Source organism: Schistocerca piceifrons, chromosome 5 (genome assembly GCF_021461385.2).
Source record: "Schistocerca piceifrons isolate TAMUIC-IGC-003096 chromosome 5, iqSchPice1.1, whole genome shotgun sequence".
NCBI classification, from domain to species: domain Eukaryota; kingdom Metazoa; phylum Arthropoda; class Insecta; order Orthoptera; family Acrididae; genus Schistocerca; species Schistocerca piceifrons.
Window position 1 is genome coordinate 77,247,649 of NC_060142.1, and position 17,589 is coordinate 77,265,237.

At 41.7% G+C, this 17,589-nt stretch overlaps 1 protein-coding gene and 1 non-coding gene across 2 annotated transcripts in view; one reads left to right on the forward strand and one right to left on the reverse strand.

Moving 5' to 3' along the window:
* Positions 1-17,589, reverse strand: part of LOC124797956 (DNA methyltransferase 1-associated protein 1) — an 84,713-nt gene that overhangs the window by 17,346 nt on the left and 49,778 nt on the right. Inside the window, exons 6-7 of the mRNA XM_047261113.1 lie at positions 9,078-9,269; positions 8,856-8,997 (exon numbers count right to left, since the gene is read on the reverse strand). Of these exons, the coding sequence (XP_047117069.1) occupies positions 8,856-8,997; positions 9,078-9,269 (334 nt within the window). The remainder of the gene's footprint in view (positions 1-8,855; positions 8,998-9,077; positions 9,270-17,589) is intronic.
* Trnas-cga lies at positions 4,822-4,896 on the forward strand. The gene has a single exon. It is a non-coding gene; the product is annotated as a tRNA-Ser (tRNA).

The window sequence follows — 17,589 nt, forward strand, 5'->3', positions numbered from 1 at the left end:
GTATTACGAGCTAATTTTTTACTATTATAATTGTGATCAGAAGTTTAACTTGATTATGAAACTTATACATGACAGTGAGACCTGAGTTTCTCCTGGCGTATACAACTTTCAAATAACTTCCGGGAATTCAAACACACACACACACACACACACACACACACACACCACACACACACCACACACACACACACACACACACACACACACACACACACACTGAACACTAGTGCCACCAAAGATGACCAAAGTCAGAGCTATCGATAGTGAGACTATGAATTCGCAGGTGAGGCAGCATTGACTCTGTTCCTCTGTTTTTTGACAAGGGAGAGAGCCGGATTCCAAACAGAGTTTAAACAGAAACCTCCATCCCTGTTAATGAGGTTGCTCGCTAATTTAATCTCAACTGCCTCCCTAATGACACTGTCCCAATAGCTGGATGTGCATGCCAATATCTCGGTGTTATTATACAACATGGGGTGACCAGTATCCAAGCAATGTTCGGCAATAGCAGATCTATTTGGCTGCTGTAATCGTGTGTGCCGTTTATGCTCAGTAGATCTGTCCCCCACGGTCCTGATAGTTTGACCAATATATGCCATGCCGCGGCTACAAGGAATACGATATACACCCGCCTTACGCAGTCCAAGATCATCCTTAACGGAACTCAAAAGTGCTCTAATTTTAGATGGAGGTCAGAAAACACATTTCACATCGTATTTCTGTAAAATACGACCGATCTTATTGGACGTGTTTCCTACATAAGGCAAAAAGGCAGTAGACTTAGGAGTTGACTCAGAATTATCATCAATCACCCGATGTACAGTTGGTCGATAGCGCAACGCACGTTCAATCTGTCTATCACTATAACCATTTTGACGAAATGTAACTTCAAGATGGGACAGCTCAGCTGGCATAGTCTCAGTGTCAGAAACGATATGTGCCCTGTGTACCAAGGTACGAAGTACCCCTTCACGCTGAGCCAAATGGTGACAACTATTAGCTTGTAAGTACAAGTCGGTGTGAGTACGTTTCCTGTAGACTGCATGTTCCAATGATCCATCATCCTTCCTCCTAACCAACACGTCGAGAAAGGGAAGGCAACCATCCTCTTCCACCTCCATCGTAAAACGAATGTTCGGGTGGATCGAGTTCAGATGTTCTAGAAAGACATTCAAATTCTCCCTACCGCGAAGCCAAACAACGAAGGTATTGTCAACGTACCTAAAGAAACAGGCGGGTTTTAAAGGCGCCGACTCCAATGCACGTTCCTCAATCTTCCATAAATAAATTTGCGATCACAGGAGACAACGGACTACCCATCGTAACTCCATCTGTCTGCTCGTGATACTGGTCATTAAATAAAAAGTAAGTGGATGTCAACACATGCCTAAAGAGATTAGTTAAATCAGCACCAAACCTGGCTTCAGTTAATCGCAACGAATCAGACAGAGGAACACGAGTGAAGAGAGAGACCACATCGAAACTCACTAAAATATCAGAGTCATTCAGCCTCAGTCCCTCCAAACGAAGTAAAAAATCAGCTGAGTTCCTGATATGATGTTCACACCGTCCTACTTGTGGACTCAACAGAGAAGCAAGATGCTTGGATACACGATATGTCGGAGCGCCGATGTTACTCACTATAGGACGGAAAGGAACCCCTTCCTTATGGACCTTTGGAAGGCCATATAACCTAGGGGGAATGGCATTATAGGTGTTAAGCCTCTTGATTGTGTCCTGCGACAAACCACTTTTCTTCAGGAGGCTGTTGGTCTTTCTCTCAACACTTTTCGTGGGGTCAGCATCGATTCTGCGATACGCTGAATCGATGCTGACCCCACGAAAAATGTTGAGAGAAAGACCAACAGCCTCCTGAAGAAAAGTGGTTTGTCGCAGGACACAATCAAGAGGCTTAACACCTATAGTGCCGTTCCCCCTAGGTTATATGGCCTTCCAAAGGTCCATAAGGAAGGGGTTCCTTTCTGTCCTATAGTGAGTAACATCGGCGCTCCGACATATCGTGTATCCAAGCATCTTGCTTCTCTGTTGAGTCCACAAGTAGGACGGTGTGAACATCATATCAGGAACTCAGCTGATTTTTTACGTCGTTTGGAGGGACTGAGGCTGAATGACTCTGATATTTTAGTGAGTTTCGATGTGGTCTCTCTCTTCACTCGTGTTCCTCTGTCTGATTCGTTGCGATTAATTGAAGCCAGGTTTGGTGCTGATTTAACTAATCTCTTTAGGAATGTGTTGACATCCACTTACTTTTTATTTGATGACCAGTATTACGAGCAGACAGATGGAGTTGCGATGGGTAGTCCGTTGTCTCCTGTGATCGCAAATTTATTTATGGAAGACTTCGAGGAACGTGCATTGGAGTCGGTGCCTTTAAAACCCGCCTGTTTCTTTAGATACGTTGACAATACCTTCGTTGTTTGGCCTCACGGTAGGGAGAATTTGAATGTCTTTCTAGAACATCTGAACTCGATCCATCCGAACATTCGTTTTACGATGGAGGTGGAAGAGGATGGTTGCCTTCCCTTTCACGATGTGTTGGTTAGGAGGAAGGATGATGGATCATTGGGACATGCAGTCTACAGGAAACATACTCACACCGACTTGTACTTACAAGCTAATAGTTGTCACCATTTGGCTCAGCGTGAAGGGGTACTTCGTACCTTGGTACACAGGGCACATGTCGTTTCTGACGCTGAGACTTTGCCAGCTGAGCTGTCCCATCTTGAAGTTACATTTCGTCAAAATGGTTATAGTGATAGACAGATTGAATGTGCGTTGCGCTATCGACCAACTGTACATCGGGTGATTGATGATAATTCTGAGTCAACATCTAAGTCTACTGCCTTTTTGCCTTATGTAGGAAACACGTCCAATAAGATCGGTCATATTTTACGGAAATACGATGTGAAATGTGTTTTCCGAACTCCATCTAAAATTAGAGCACTTTTGAGTTCCGTTAAGGATGATCTTGGACTGCGTAAGGCGGGTGTATATCGTATTCCTTGTAGCTGCGGCATGGCATATATTGGTCAAACTATCAGGACCGTGGAGGACAGATGTACTGAGCATAAACGACACACACGATTACAGCAGCCAAATAGATCTGCTATTGCCGAACATTGCTTGGATACTGGTCACCCCATGTTATATAATAACACCGAGATATTGGCATGCACGTCCAGCTATTGGGACAGTGTCATTAGGGAGGCAGTTGAGATTAAATTAGCGAGCAACCTCGTTAACAGGGATGGAGGTTTCTGTTTAAACTCTGTTTGGAATCCGGCTCTCTCCCTTGTCAAAAAACAGAGGAACAGAGTCAATGCTGCCTCACCTGCGAATTCATAGTCTCACTATCGATAGCTCTGACTTTGGTCATCTTTGGTGGCACTAGTGTTCAGTGTGTGTGTGTGTGTGTGTGTGTGTGTGTGTGTGTGTGTGTGTGTGTGTGTGAGTGTGTGTGTGTGTGTGTGTGTGTGTTATCTTTCCTGCTTCTGTCGGAGAACCGAGGTATTAAATTTGCATGTACACCGCCTGTCCATTGCAGTTTGCCTTGAAAATGGCGGGGTGTTCTCCCGCCGAAATATCGGCGGTCGCTGAAAGTGTTACCTGGCTGAATTCCCGGAAGTTATTTGAAAAAAAAAAAAAAAAAAAATTATACATGACAGTGTTTTAAGTTAACCATGAAGTGATTTTTAAGCCAGGAAGTTGCTTCTTCCTCCAAGGAACTAGTTAAAAAAACCTAAACCAATGCTGCTATATCTCCCACAGGGCGATGCTTGCTAAGAAATAATAAGACACAGGTAAACAAGAACAAGTTCAAATGGTTCAAATGGCTCTGAGCACTATGGGACTTAACTTCTAAGGTCACACTCAACCCTCCGTCATTAGGACTTGTCAGTCAGTAGCATAGTCTTCCCGCCCCAGTATGTGTATTCACTGTGTGTCTGAGAAGTTGTATTATTTTTTATTGAGAAGAGTTTCCCTTTGTTATTGAATCTCTCTGCTGTGATCGTTATAAACACTTGTTCTTGGCCGGCCGGGTGGCCGTGCGGTTCAAGGCGCTACAGTCTGGAGCCGAGCGACCGCTACGGTCGCAGGTTCGAATCCTGCCTCGGGCATGGATGTGTGTGCTGTCCTTAGGTTAGTTAGGTTTAATTAGTTATAAGTTCTAGGTGACTGATGACCTCAAAAGTTAAGTCGCATAGTGCTCAGAGCCATTTGAACCATTTGAATTTTGCTCAATATTTATTGCAAATAATACTGACAGTCTGAAACAGGTATTGGCAGTTTGTGCACTATACTGAAGGAGACTTCAGAGCTTTAAAAATATTGATACTAGCACAATATATTGCAGGGTGGTATTGGGCAATACCTAGTTGTTCCTGTCGGGACTTTGTGATTTGCGGACATGTAAACCACTGAAATAGCAATGCTATATGTATATGAGAGAGGAAAGACAGATGAAAGGAATTAATTGTTAAGATGCATTCAGAGGAATTGTTTGATTACACATTCAAGATACTTATTCAGTAATTAGCTGTAGAAATATTCGCCAAAAGTGTTTAAGAGCAGGCCAATAACACTGCAACTACTCATTTGTTTGTTTCAGAAACTTAAATTATTTACTGCACAAAAACATAACAGCAATGCCTACCTATTCTCAAAAGCAATGTATCTTACTGAAACTTCCTGGCAGATTAAAACTGTGTGCCCGACCGAGACTCGAACTCGGGACCTTTGCCTTTCGCGGGCAAGTGCTCTACTGGCAGAAGTAAAGCTGTGAGTACCGGGCGTGAGTCGTGCTTCGGTAGCTCAGTTGGTAGAGCACTTGCCCGCGAAAGGCAAAGGTCCCGAGTTCGAGTCTCGGTCGAGCACACAGTTTTAATCTGCCAGGAAGTTTCATATCAGCACACACTCCGCTGCAGAGTGAAAATCTCATTCTGACTGTATCTTACTCTTTTCATGTTTGTAGGAAGCTTCCAGCATAGTGGTAAATGAAATCCGACATGTATATGTGTACATGCGGTGTAGGAAAGTTCACCAATTCAGTGAGAGGTTCCTTTTTCATTCTTAAAATATTCCTGCAGTGATCCATCTCTGCTGTAATTTCTATTAGTGCATTAGATGGCTGTGTGTAGAATGCCTTCCAAGCCACTTTTTGTCCACTGCTGTTTCCTCTTGCTTCTATTTTTGCAGCATGCAGCTACTGCAGTCACAATACATGCAAGTTCCATATCATTGAGTAATGACATGTTCACTACAAAAACTACTGATGCGCTCGGGCATAAATATTGTGCAACAATATGATTCACAATAAATATTGAATTTGTGAGGGGCCCCATTACTGCCAGGGGCAAAAGACATGGCCCAAGCAATTTTGGGAGAAGTGGCCAAAGAAATACGAAAAGTTTCATTGGCTGACAATGTGGTAAAAATGAGAATTGAAGATGTGTTCCAATATTGAAGACATTGTTATTACGACTCCAAGAGTGTACTTACTTCATTCTTCAACTAGACAAGAGTACAAATGTCACAAATATGGCACAGTTACTTGTTTTTGCATGCTTTTGCTAACATGAAGATAATAATAAGAGAAAAGATTTTAAGTTCACGAACGAAGTCAAATGCTACAGCAGAAAATATTTTCAGTAAGGTTGGACTTTATTTGTTAAAAGTAGGTACTGCTGGGCAAAAATGTGTTGGTATTTGTACAGATAGAGCCAAGGCAATATATGGTCACTTAACAGGGCTGGCAGCAAAAGTGAAGAATGTTACATCCTACTGTCGAAGCACACACTTTATAACATAGCGAAAAGAATTGGCTTCTAAGAAATTCCTGAAACTTCATACTGTTTTGACAGATGCTCTTAAGTTTGTAAACTGAATCAAGGCAAGGGCTCTAAACTCACGGCTATTCACACTATTGTGTGAATATATGGTACGTAAATTTAAAAGTTTTCTTCTTCATTCTGAAGTAAAACGACTTCTTGTGGCAAGATTACAACCAAATATTTGAACTGATGGCTGATGTTTTCTATGTTTGTTAGTGAAAAAAACAATAACATGAAAAATTTTTTTCACTGATGATCAGTGGTTATCAAGATTGGCCTATTTAGGTGGTATCTTTGACAGGCTTCGCATTTTGGATATGGGCCTACAAGGACAAGGCACAACAGCTTTTTTAGCAATAACAAAATACTGTCTTTTAAAAGAGAGGTGATTCCTTTTAGATTACAAGTACTGAACAATACCTTTTTCACATTCTCTACTTTTACATCAGTTTTGGAAGACAATGAACTAGCTCCCATGAAAGATTTAGTTTGGGACATTATCACACATTTAGAGATCATTCAAAAAAGTTTTGAGAACTACTTTCCTGTAAATTACACAAAATGTGACTGGGTAAGAAATCCATCAACAGAAAAAGTAGCGAAGAAGTAATAATAAAAGAAGCTTTAATTGAAATGGCTAACAACAGTTCAGTGGCAGATGCTTTCAAAATGAAAACTCCCCTTTTTTTGGGAGTGAATAAAAACAGATTACCCTCTTTTGAAATAAGCAGTCTGATTATTGGTGCCGTTTCTCACTACTTACATGTATGAAACAGGGTTTTCTGAGTTGTACGATAAAAATAAATAGAGAAACAGACTTAGCAATGAAGAAGACTTGGGAGCTACATTGAGTTCAATCGAGCCAGATACACAGCAACATGTTTGCTACTGAAACATGTATAGTTCTTTGATCAGAATCCAAATACGAAAACTGACTTGCTGATTTCGAAGTCTAATTTACCATAAAAATTTGATTTGAGTCTGAATTTTTTTGCTTTTTGCACTCTAATTTTTTGTACTTCATATTCAGTTTACGAGTCTCTTGCACAACTGGTTTATTTTACTTGTGATGTAAAAGTTTAATAAATACTTTTATCAGTAAATACTGTAAATGTCATTCCTAGGGACATTAAATTTTCATAAAAATGATAACACAAAATTGTCTGTTTTAGAGAAATATGACAAAATTGGCAATTTTTACGAAATATTATGAAATTTGTCATTTTCCCTTATAAAAAGTGTAGTAAATTTGAGGACAATTTACCAATATTCTTAACTGATGGTTACTGAATGGTGAAATTCTATTTTGCCTTCTTTCACCTCAAGGTTGAAGTTCATGTATAATCTTAAAAAGCTATAATGTGACTTCGAAAACAGCTTGGAAAGAGGCCAAAAATAACAGTGTTATTAGTACAAAAACACTGAATATATCAAAAAATTACACCGAATATGCCGAAAAATACCACCCAAAAAAAAAAAAAAAAAAAAAAAAAAAAAAAAAAAAAAAAAAAAAAAAAAAAACCCCTCAAAAAGAAAAAATATAACACTGAGTTTGTCAAAAAAGACCAAATGTGGTGGAAAAATAACAGTGAAATTAGAATTTGGCAAAAAAGTCACACTGAATATGGCAAAAAATATTCAATGTTTCAAAACATTGGCCAAAAAAGCCCTGAAATAGGAAATAAACACCAAAATGGGAAAATATAATACCGAAATTGGCAAAAAACCCAACAGTGACCCTGGCAAGATAACAGCAAATTTGGCAAAAATAAAACTTAATTTACAGAAATGCACCAAAGTTGGCAGGAAAAAAAAACTGCACTGAAACTTGAAAAAAATAACAAGGAAATTGGGGAAAAAAAATAACACTGAGAGTGGGGATGGGTGGGGGTAAATTAGTTACAAAATGGCACTGAATTTGGAAAAAAAAAAAAACTGATACTGAAAAAAATAGCACCACATATGGTGATAAAATAAAATGATTTTCCTGTCACTAGTCATTGCTCTCTTACATTTGGCTTTATTTCATTTGATTTCATATTATTTGCTACAAATAAATAACACGTAAGAACATGCATGACTAAAAAATGCTTCCACGAAACCTTTTTACTTGTGTGTGTGTCACTTTTCTATCATACATAGAAGTTGATCAGCTTGATGCAAAATGTGTGTGCTGTCAGCACCGAGCAAGATGGTGAAAATTATTCCCCTCATACTGTAACTCCAACCCCCCCCCCCCCCCCCTTTTCCACCACCTCAGCAGGATCCATCAAGTGAATAAGATGTATGGGTAGGCCCAAATGTCTAAAAATGTGAAGCGGTACACAGTGAAACCCTGGCCTTCACAGTCAAAGGCCTTGGCAAGACTACAGATAATGATAACAGTGTAATTTTTTTGTTTGGATCTGCTAGAATTGCTTTTGTGGGTTCATAAATCACATTCACACAAGAGAACCCATTACAGAAGCCGAACAGGGCTGTTGTTAAAAGGCTATTCTCAGAAAGAGGGTTCAGTATTCTGTTGTAAGTTGCTTTCTCAAAAATTTTTGACAACACGGGAAGGAGTGAAATCAGTCTAACAGTTCCCAAAGCTAGGATTCTATCATTATTTTGCTTTTACATGTGTTTATTGGTTGAACTAAGTATTTTGTCTTCTGAAGGTGCGTACTGGCCAGCAATTCTGTCTCATAATTTATTAGTTTTCTCAATTGGACTTGCTTCTGATAAAACTAATATTATAAATCAAAACGTAGCGGGGAAATGTACTACCCCTTGCAATGAATTACTTTAATTTCTATGCAGAAAAGTATTGTGAAAATACTACATTGCATTAAAACAATTTTCTCAGACATTTAAATTTTACTATTCCTGCACTATGAAGAGAAGAGACATCGCCTCACTAGCATGCATTATGTGACATCATGATAAACGGGTTAACATTACAGTTTTTGGAACAGCCAGTAAACAAAATGCTTGTTTGTACTACATCTAATGTTACAATACCAATGTGAAGTTCATGAAGCAGCTGCTCAATAGCTTTAGTTTTCTTCTGGCCAATGTTTGCTGGTAGCTTCATACGCTGGGAACGCAGAGACACACCACTACCCTTGTAATCAGGGAATTTTATTCCTGCTGTTTCCACCATCTGTAACATACATCAGAGAATAATTCCGAAAGCACTATTTTTGCAACATACGTATATACGCTCTTATATCGTGCACTTACATTAGCATCTAGCCTCGGCCTCATTTGATGTGTCAGCTTTTTTTTTGTTATTTTCTTTTCTGTTCGCCGGACATCAGACTGGCTGTCAGCAGCTGTTATTAATTTTTGAAGATCTTGTTGTTTCTTTTCTCTTTCCTTCTTTCTTGCTTCAATCTTCCGCAGTTCATTCAAAAGAGTTTGTTCCTCCTCTATCTGCACATGTACAAAAACAAACTGTACAGTGATGAAACTAAAGATCTTTAAATTTCTATGAAAACACTCAACAGACAATACCTTACAAAGTGTACCATCTAATAAGCAAAAGTTGTCATGTCAAATTCCCACATTTTACTATTTATATATTTACTCCTATTTATAAATGACCTGCCACCTAGGGAAAGACAGGCCAGGTTTAACTCTACTTCGAATTGAACAATGGAAAATCCAGGATGCTACTGACCATATAGCGGAGATGCAAAGTCGCAATAGGCACAATAAAAAGATTCACACAATCACAGCTTTCGGCTATTAAGGCCTTTGTCAACAGTAGACACACATACACATACACACACACGCACACACACACTCACGCAAACGCAACTTGCACACACGTCTGCAGTCCCAGAGAGCTGAAACTACACTGCGAGCAGCAGCACCAGTGCATGATGGAAGTGGCGACTGGGTGGGGGTAAGGAGGAGGCTGGGTCGGGGAGGGGGAGGGGTAGTATGGTGGTTAGTGGCGGACAGTGGAGTGTTGCAGTTTAGACAGAGGGCAGGAGAGAAGGTGAGGAGAGAAATAAAAAGAAATTAAAAGACTGGGTGTGGCGGTGAAATGACGGCTGTGTAGTGCTGGAATGAGAACAGGGAGAGGGCTGGATGGGTAAGGACAGTGACTAATGAAGGCTGAGGCCAGGAGGGTTATGGGAACGTAGGATGTATTGCAAGGAAAGTTCCCACCTGTGCAATTCAGAAAAGCTGGTGTTGGTGGGAAGGGTCCATATGGCACAGGCTGTGAAGCAGTCACTGAGATGAGGGGTATCATGTTTGGGAGCGTGTTCAGCAACAGGGTGGTCCACTTGTTTTTTGGTCACAGTTTATTGGTGGCCGTTCATGTGGACAGACAACCTGTTGGTTGTCATGCCTACATAGAATGCAACACAGTGGTTGCAGCTTAGCTTATAAATCACATGACTGGTTTCACAGGTAGCCCTGCCTTTGATGGGATAGGTGATGTTAGTGATTGGACTGGAGTAGGTGGTGGTAGGAGGGTGTATAGGACAGGTCTTGCATCTAGGTCTTTTACAGGGGTATGAGCCATGAGGTAAGGGATTGGGAGCAGGGGTTGTGTAAGGATGGATGAGTATATTTCCAGAATGAGATTTTTACTCTGCAGCGGAGTGTGCACTGATATGAAACTTCCTGGCAGATTAAAACTGTGTGCCCAACCGAGACTCGAACTCGGGACCTTTGCCTTTCGCGGGCAAGTGCTCTACCACCTGAGCTACCAAAGCACGACTCACGCCCGGTCCTCACAGCTTTACTTCTGCCAGTATCTCGTTTCCTACCTTCCAAACTTTACTGAAGTTCTCCTGCGAAACTTGCAGAACTAGCTCTCCTGAAAGAAAGGATACTGCGGAGACATGGCTTGCCACAGCCTGGGGGATGTTTCCACAATGAGATTTTCTTTCAGGAGGGCTAGTTCTGCAAGTTTCGCAGGAGAACTTCAGTAAAGTTTGTAAGGTAGGAGACGAGATACTGGCAGAAGTAAAGCTGTGAGGACCGGGCGTGAGTCGTGCTTCGGGAGCTCAGATGGTAGAGCACTAGCCTGTGAAAGGCAAAGGTCCCGAGTTCGAGTCTCGGTCGGGCACACAGTTTTAATCTGCCAGGAAGTTTGAGATGAGTATATTGTTTAGGTTCGGTGGACAGCAGAATACCATGGTAGGTGGGGTGGGAAGGATAGTGGGTAGGACATTTCTCATTTCAGGGCATGATGAGTGCTAATCAAAACCCTGGCGGAGAATGTAATTCAGTTGCTCCAGTCCCAGATGGTACTGAGTTACGAGGGGAATGCTCGTCTGTGGCCAGACAGTGGGACTTTGGAAGGTGGTTGGGGACTGGAAAGAGAAAACACGCGAGATTTGTTTTTGTACAAGACTGGGAGGATAATTACGGTCAATCATCTCAATGACTGCTTCACAGCCTGTGCCATATGGATTCTTCCCACCAACACCAGCTTTTCTGAATTGCGCAGGTGGGAACTTTCCCTGCAATACATCCTATGTTCCCATAACCCTCCTGACGTCAACCTTTGTTAGTCACTTTCCTCATCCATCCAGCCCCCTCCCTGTTTCCATTCCAGCACTACAGAGCCATCATTTCACTGCCATACCCAGTCTTTTGATTTCTTTTTATTTCTCTCTTTTCTGCTACTTACCCCCCCACCCCTTGCACCTTCTCTCCTGCCCTCCGTCTAAAGTGCAACACTTTACTGTCCACCACTCCAATCATACTATCCCTCCCCCTCCCCGCCCCAGCCTCCTCCTTATCCCCACCCAGTCGCCACTCCCATCATGCACCGGTGCTGCTGCTTGCAGTGTAGTTTCAGCCCTCTGAGACTGCAGATGTGTGTGCAAGTTCAAGTTGTGTGTGTGTGTGTGTGTGTGTGTGTGTGTGTGTGTGTGTGTGTGTACTGCTGACAAAGGCCTTAACGGGCGAAAGCTATGATTGTGTGAATCTTTTTATTGTACGTATCGCGACTCAGCATCTCTACTTCAAATTGAATGTTTATTGGTTACCGGTAATAACATGAAAGTAATTAACCAAGTGCATCATTCAATCTTATGAAATTTGTTGTGTTTATGCTCTGCAACATTAACATTACTTAATTAAATGGAATAACATTAACTCATGCTGGAAAATATAACAGAAAAGAATTTCCCATTACCTAAGACAACACTGGAAATGCCTTGGGAAAATTTAATGTCCTAAACTAAGCATAAAGCTAATGATTCAATGCTAATTGCCTAATGCTAATAATGTAATACAACAACATTATAAAAACAATAGCTGCTACTCACCATATAGTGATGTTGAGTTGCAGACAGGCACAACAACTCACACACATGACCACAGTCTCTAGCTGCTGATGCCAAGTATAATGTAACACAATTACCCAAAATTTGCATCTACAGTATTTTTACCTAGTTGTTACAGGTATTATATTACTAATATTGGCTAAAATCTGATCACAATCTAGACCAGGCTGAGCAAATGCGGATATTGAGAGGTATGGGTGCAAGCAGAGGCTCATCCCCACTCTGTCAGCACAAGTTGTTCTCCACCTCGCTACTCATTCTAGTTCTGGCATTTTAAATAGACGTAAGCCCAGCAATACAGATTGTTGACCTTGTCTTGTCAGTACTATCTATGTTGAGTTCTAGTATGAGGTAATAAGACACAACTAGTGAGATGAAAATGGTCTAAGAGAAGTTATGATCTTTGAAATGAAAATCTAATGAATCTTTGATGTTTGAACCTACAGTGAGAAAAAAATTACTTTTGTATTGAAACAGAGGGGACCTCAGTGATTGTTTTTTGATGTAATGTTGGTGTTGAAGAAGTATAATGTGATGTGACATTTCCAATTGCTTCATGAGACATTAGCTATCAATTAGAATACTGAGTAAAGAAGGCAAAACTGCTAAAGCTAAGACTGCACAGAAATAAAGAAGTAAGCATGTTCTTGTAACAAATTTACATGAAGAGAATAATTTGATACAGAAATGAAACAGAACTGTCTCATAGCTCTTAAAAGAGCAAAAGCAGCGCTTTCTTTCAGCAATGGATAATTTCTGAAAGAATATTTTGTGAATACTGCAAAAATTTTATGTACAGCTGAAATCATTCTTCTCAAAGTATTTCCTCTGTCAATGTGAAGCATTTACAGATGTACTGAAGAAACTGTGAGCGACATGGAAGTGCAGTTCAAATACAGATAAAGATTGGGTTATTTTCTCCTCAGCTTTGGACAAAAGCAATGCTACAATTGATGCTACTCAGATTGCCATTTTCATGAGTGGTATTGACACTGATTTCAATGTTGTGGGGGGAACTCCTTGATCTGATCCCAATGCATGACAACTGTGGCTGACAATAAATTTTCTTGCTTAGAAAGCATAATTGTTGTTGTGAAAATTTTCCTTGACTGCAACAGATGGAGTTGTCGCATTGACTGGTCGCAAGTCTGGGGTTAATGAGAAAGTTAGCAACTTTCAGAAAGTTTGTGGGTGCACTTTCTAAAGGTGAAGGAATCTCTTCCATATGATGGAGAAAACTTTCATACTGCAGAAAATTTGGGAATTTCCAACAAAAATTTTCTCATGAACAGATGCTGCAATTGTTTAAATTAACTGCTCAGTTCAACAATATGCTTGGAACCACACACCTGTATGAGAGTGGTTTCTCAGTAATTGATCCACTTTCTTAGAGTCACTATCCTTGCAGAGCTGAGACAAAGCTTTGGTCCTATGGACATCAATATGGGCCCTTACTAGGAAAACTTCCAATTTTATTCACTTAACAACCAAGTCGCTAATCCAGTAAATTTTCTAGCTGTAGCTGACTCCAAAATGGATAATATTTTTGGGACATACTCTTTCCATGCTTTTGGATTTATATTTGATGAAACAGCAAACCCTCTTGCTCCAGAACGAGTTATGCAACTTCCATCGAATGTTGTCCTGCCCTGCCTTCCATGTTGGTGCACATGAACATCAGTCTACCACCACTCCCTGTTGCAGCTCATATGGACCATACACCACCTACATTTTTCTCTCCTGGCAATCACTGCAGGGCAGGGGGTAATAATAATCATAATAGTGAAAGAACTACATTAATATTCAGCACATACAAGGAAATAACGTGATGCAGACAAATGTCTTTTCTGCAAATGTAAAATAGCATGTTAACATTACAAAGTTGAAGTATGTAACATTACATCCCAATGAGATACAATGGAAATATTCTGTATTATCTCTCTCAGAATGAGTATAAAAGGAAGGCAATTGTTGAAGGAGGTTATTCACTGCCAAGTTATAGATAAAAAGCATAGCTGTTATAACAAAAGTGGATGCTGAGCAGCACTTCTGACACACCTCATAGACTTCAGGGAATGTTATACAAGATGAGAATTTTTGTAACACACAATTTCAATTCAATGTTATAGCACTATACTGGGTCCAGACCAGATCTTGAAGAACCTACAATATTATCATACCAGATGTTAAATGTTGTGCAACAGACTACCAGATCTCACTAGGAACTCCTGATTACTTCCTATGATCTTGCCACTGTGTAAGGAGATAAAAGCTGGTGATGAGGTGTTCCAGCTCTGCCGCAATACATCAGTTGCAGGTATGGCTGTCAACTAATAATCAAACATCTTGTCTCAATGAATTAACACATCTTGACTCACTCGGCGCATCTGCCTGCCTCGCGAACCAAACACCTGTCATCCTGCCAGCTGCTGCCACTCTCCCTGGTTGCCGATGCCCAACATTTGAGAGACGTGGCTGGTGGCTGCTGTGGATAGTGACTTTTTTTGCTCGGCTGCTGATGGACAGAGTTTCCAGAGACCCGGTCACGTCACCAGCAGCTGTTACATGTTGAGCCACGCTCCCCTCCACCGCTGAAGCCTGTCATCCAGAAAACTGTGTTCTCCCTCTGGCAGCTGCCACTGGTTGAGCCGTGCTTCCTTCGGCTGTCACTTCATCGTCCTCAAGGCCATCACTGGCAGCTTGTCCACCTTCAGTCAAAAGCAGGCAATGTGATCCCACACACATCGCCTCATCTGCGGCCGCTGTCCTGTGCGACCAGCGCTGTACAGACACATCAGCTGGTGAAGCGGTTGTTCCAGCAACCCCAGCATCTTCGTCAGGTGGCCTACATCTGGACGTGGCTGCTGCTGTGTCCTCCTGGCTGAGCCAGGCAACATCATGGTGACTCCAGCAGTCATGTTTGTCAAATCAACCTCATGGCAGCTGCAGACATCTGATCAATGGTCCATCTGCTTTTGGCCGAGCCCACTGGTGTCCCAGCTGGTGTCCCACTGGCCTATTGGCATCTGGCCACGCCACCAGTGTCTCGATGTATGCCCTGCTGCGGTGCTGACATCCTGTCAGTACCTTCACATCTCCAGCAGCCACTGATGGCTGAGCTCCTTGCTCTGCTCCCACTGGCTGCTATTGACCCTTCAAATACTTCCATGGCTCACAGGCATTACTGTGTTTCAGGTGCTCGCTGTTGGTCGAGCTAGTCTCCCATTGGCCGCCGATGGCCTGCCAATGCTGTCTCTCTGTTTCCCGTGTCACAGGACGCCGTTCAGTCCATTCCAGCATTCTCCTGTGTCTCTTCGGCACTTCCACACCCAGCACCTGTCGTCTGCCTTGTGAAGTAAATTGTGTTTCCAGCACATGCTTCTTTTCTGGATGCATGGGTGTCATGCTATTCTTATTTTCAGTGGTGCTTGTTCTTGGTGTTGCCCCTGACATGCTCCTCTGTTCATCATAGCATGTACTGTTTTGCATATTTTTTTGCAAGCCCTCGTTACTAGATGGCTGTCGCCATCACCGTCAATGTAGCCTTCACTTCCTGCAGGAACTAACAATCTTCTGGCCCATCCTCTCCTTATCACCCATTTTGGTGCTCCTAATGCCCCGTTTGCCTAGGTTCGCGTCTCTGACTTCTTCTCTCCTTCTTTCTCTTTCATTTTGGCCAAGATGGCTCTGCCATCTCAGCCCTGCCATCTCCTCCTAAGGAGGTGGGCTATTGTAGCTGGCCACTGAACGGGCCACTACAACCACCAACATTACCTCACATCCTGTGGGTTGTCTCATAACTGAGCCACATGTATTTCCTTGTTAGAAGCACCAGTTTCACACTAAACTGCGCACACACAGCCTATAGTGGCACTGCGACTGCGAAACAACTTTTTCATCCAGTACACACTGTCTGTAGCACCACTGTGATCAATCACATAATTATGCAAATATCAACCTGCCTGCCTTTATAACTCACAATGAGGCCACTACCAGGCAGTAGATTCTCCAACTCTGGGCAATTATGCTCGCCACTTTTGGACCATCAGTCAGATTTTCACCATCTGTCTCACTGGCTCATCCATATCATGGGCCACTGCTGGTCAAGTTGTTACTTCCATCAGTCCCCAAGAGCTGATGACATCGTTGCCAGCTCACTAGCTCCTAAGACTGTGCACTCCATTCGTATCCTGACGTCTCAGGTGATACCGTTGGTTAAGAGTTACCTCCCAGCTGCCACCACTACCTTCACAGGGCTGTCAGCCCCACTGCGCCCCAGTTTGTCACTGCTGATTGAGAACTGCCTCACCAGCGACTGCCAGTACCTGTCACGGCCTTGATTGCTCTTTGGGCTATAGACACTGCTTGTCTCACTAGGTGCCTGCACACCCCTCTTGCCACAGCATCAATTGCCGTCATCAGGCCACTCACACAGTTAGTCTCACTGCAGCACCAATCACCAGGCAGCTGCTGTGCCTTGCTGAGCATCGCCAGACATCAGCTGTGCACACATCAGAGCACTACATTGTGTTTGTAACAGTTCCGGTAAAGCCTTCAGTCTGTGATACCAGATGTTATGTATTGTTAAGCACTGTGCAATAAACTCTTGCAAATGTTACTGGGAATTGCTGTTTACTTCCTCTGTATCCTTGTCACCTTGCAAGGACATAAAAGGAGGGAGTAAATCAACTGTCCTTTTCAAACAAGTGATCCTGGCAATTGCTCTCTCTGATTTACATAATAAAAAAATTAAATCTAGATAATAAAATGTATTGTTAAAAAGTGTACTTACTACGACTCTCTATCAAACATAACAAAGTGAACAAATTAAACCTGGATGGCACAATGAGTATTTAAACTTCTGATGTACAAAATATGTGTCCAGTGTCTTTTTGGTTATTCCATATGCACCTGCGATGAATACAATATAACGAAAACTAGCATCTAAAATGCTACATACTGTATCCTCTTTCTCATTTCTGTTATAATGCTCTATTTAACTGAACCAATTCTTGCTGTGTCAAATTGTGTAACTGTTTCCTTTTCATAGGTCCCACTTTTTTTTTTAGTATATTTCAGTCTTTCAGTTATCATTTTCCACTCTGACTCTTTTAGATCATTCTGAAATATAGAATATGGTTGGTCTTATTATGGTACTTCATTGTCTAAGATTAAATAACGCTGATTTTATTTTGTACATGCTGCTCTGACAGAGTTGAGAAGCTTTTCCACATTTTGTGCATATGTGGTTTATTGCATGATACCTACTAACGATAGAGCTATCTATTCAGAGAAATTGAGAAGAATGCCTATCAGATTTCGGTCAACAAATCTCGTTTTGATAACTGTGATCCTCAATCCTGCTACTTTAGCTGCTACGTAGTTGAGAAAGAAGAGTAGGCAAATAGCTTCTTTCACACTCGATGCATTCTCTTTCA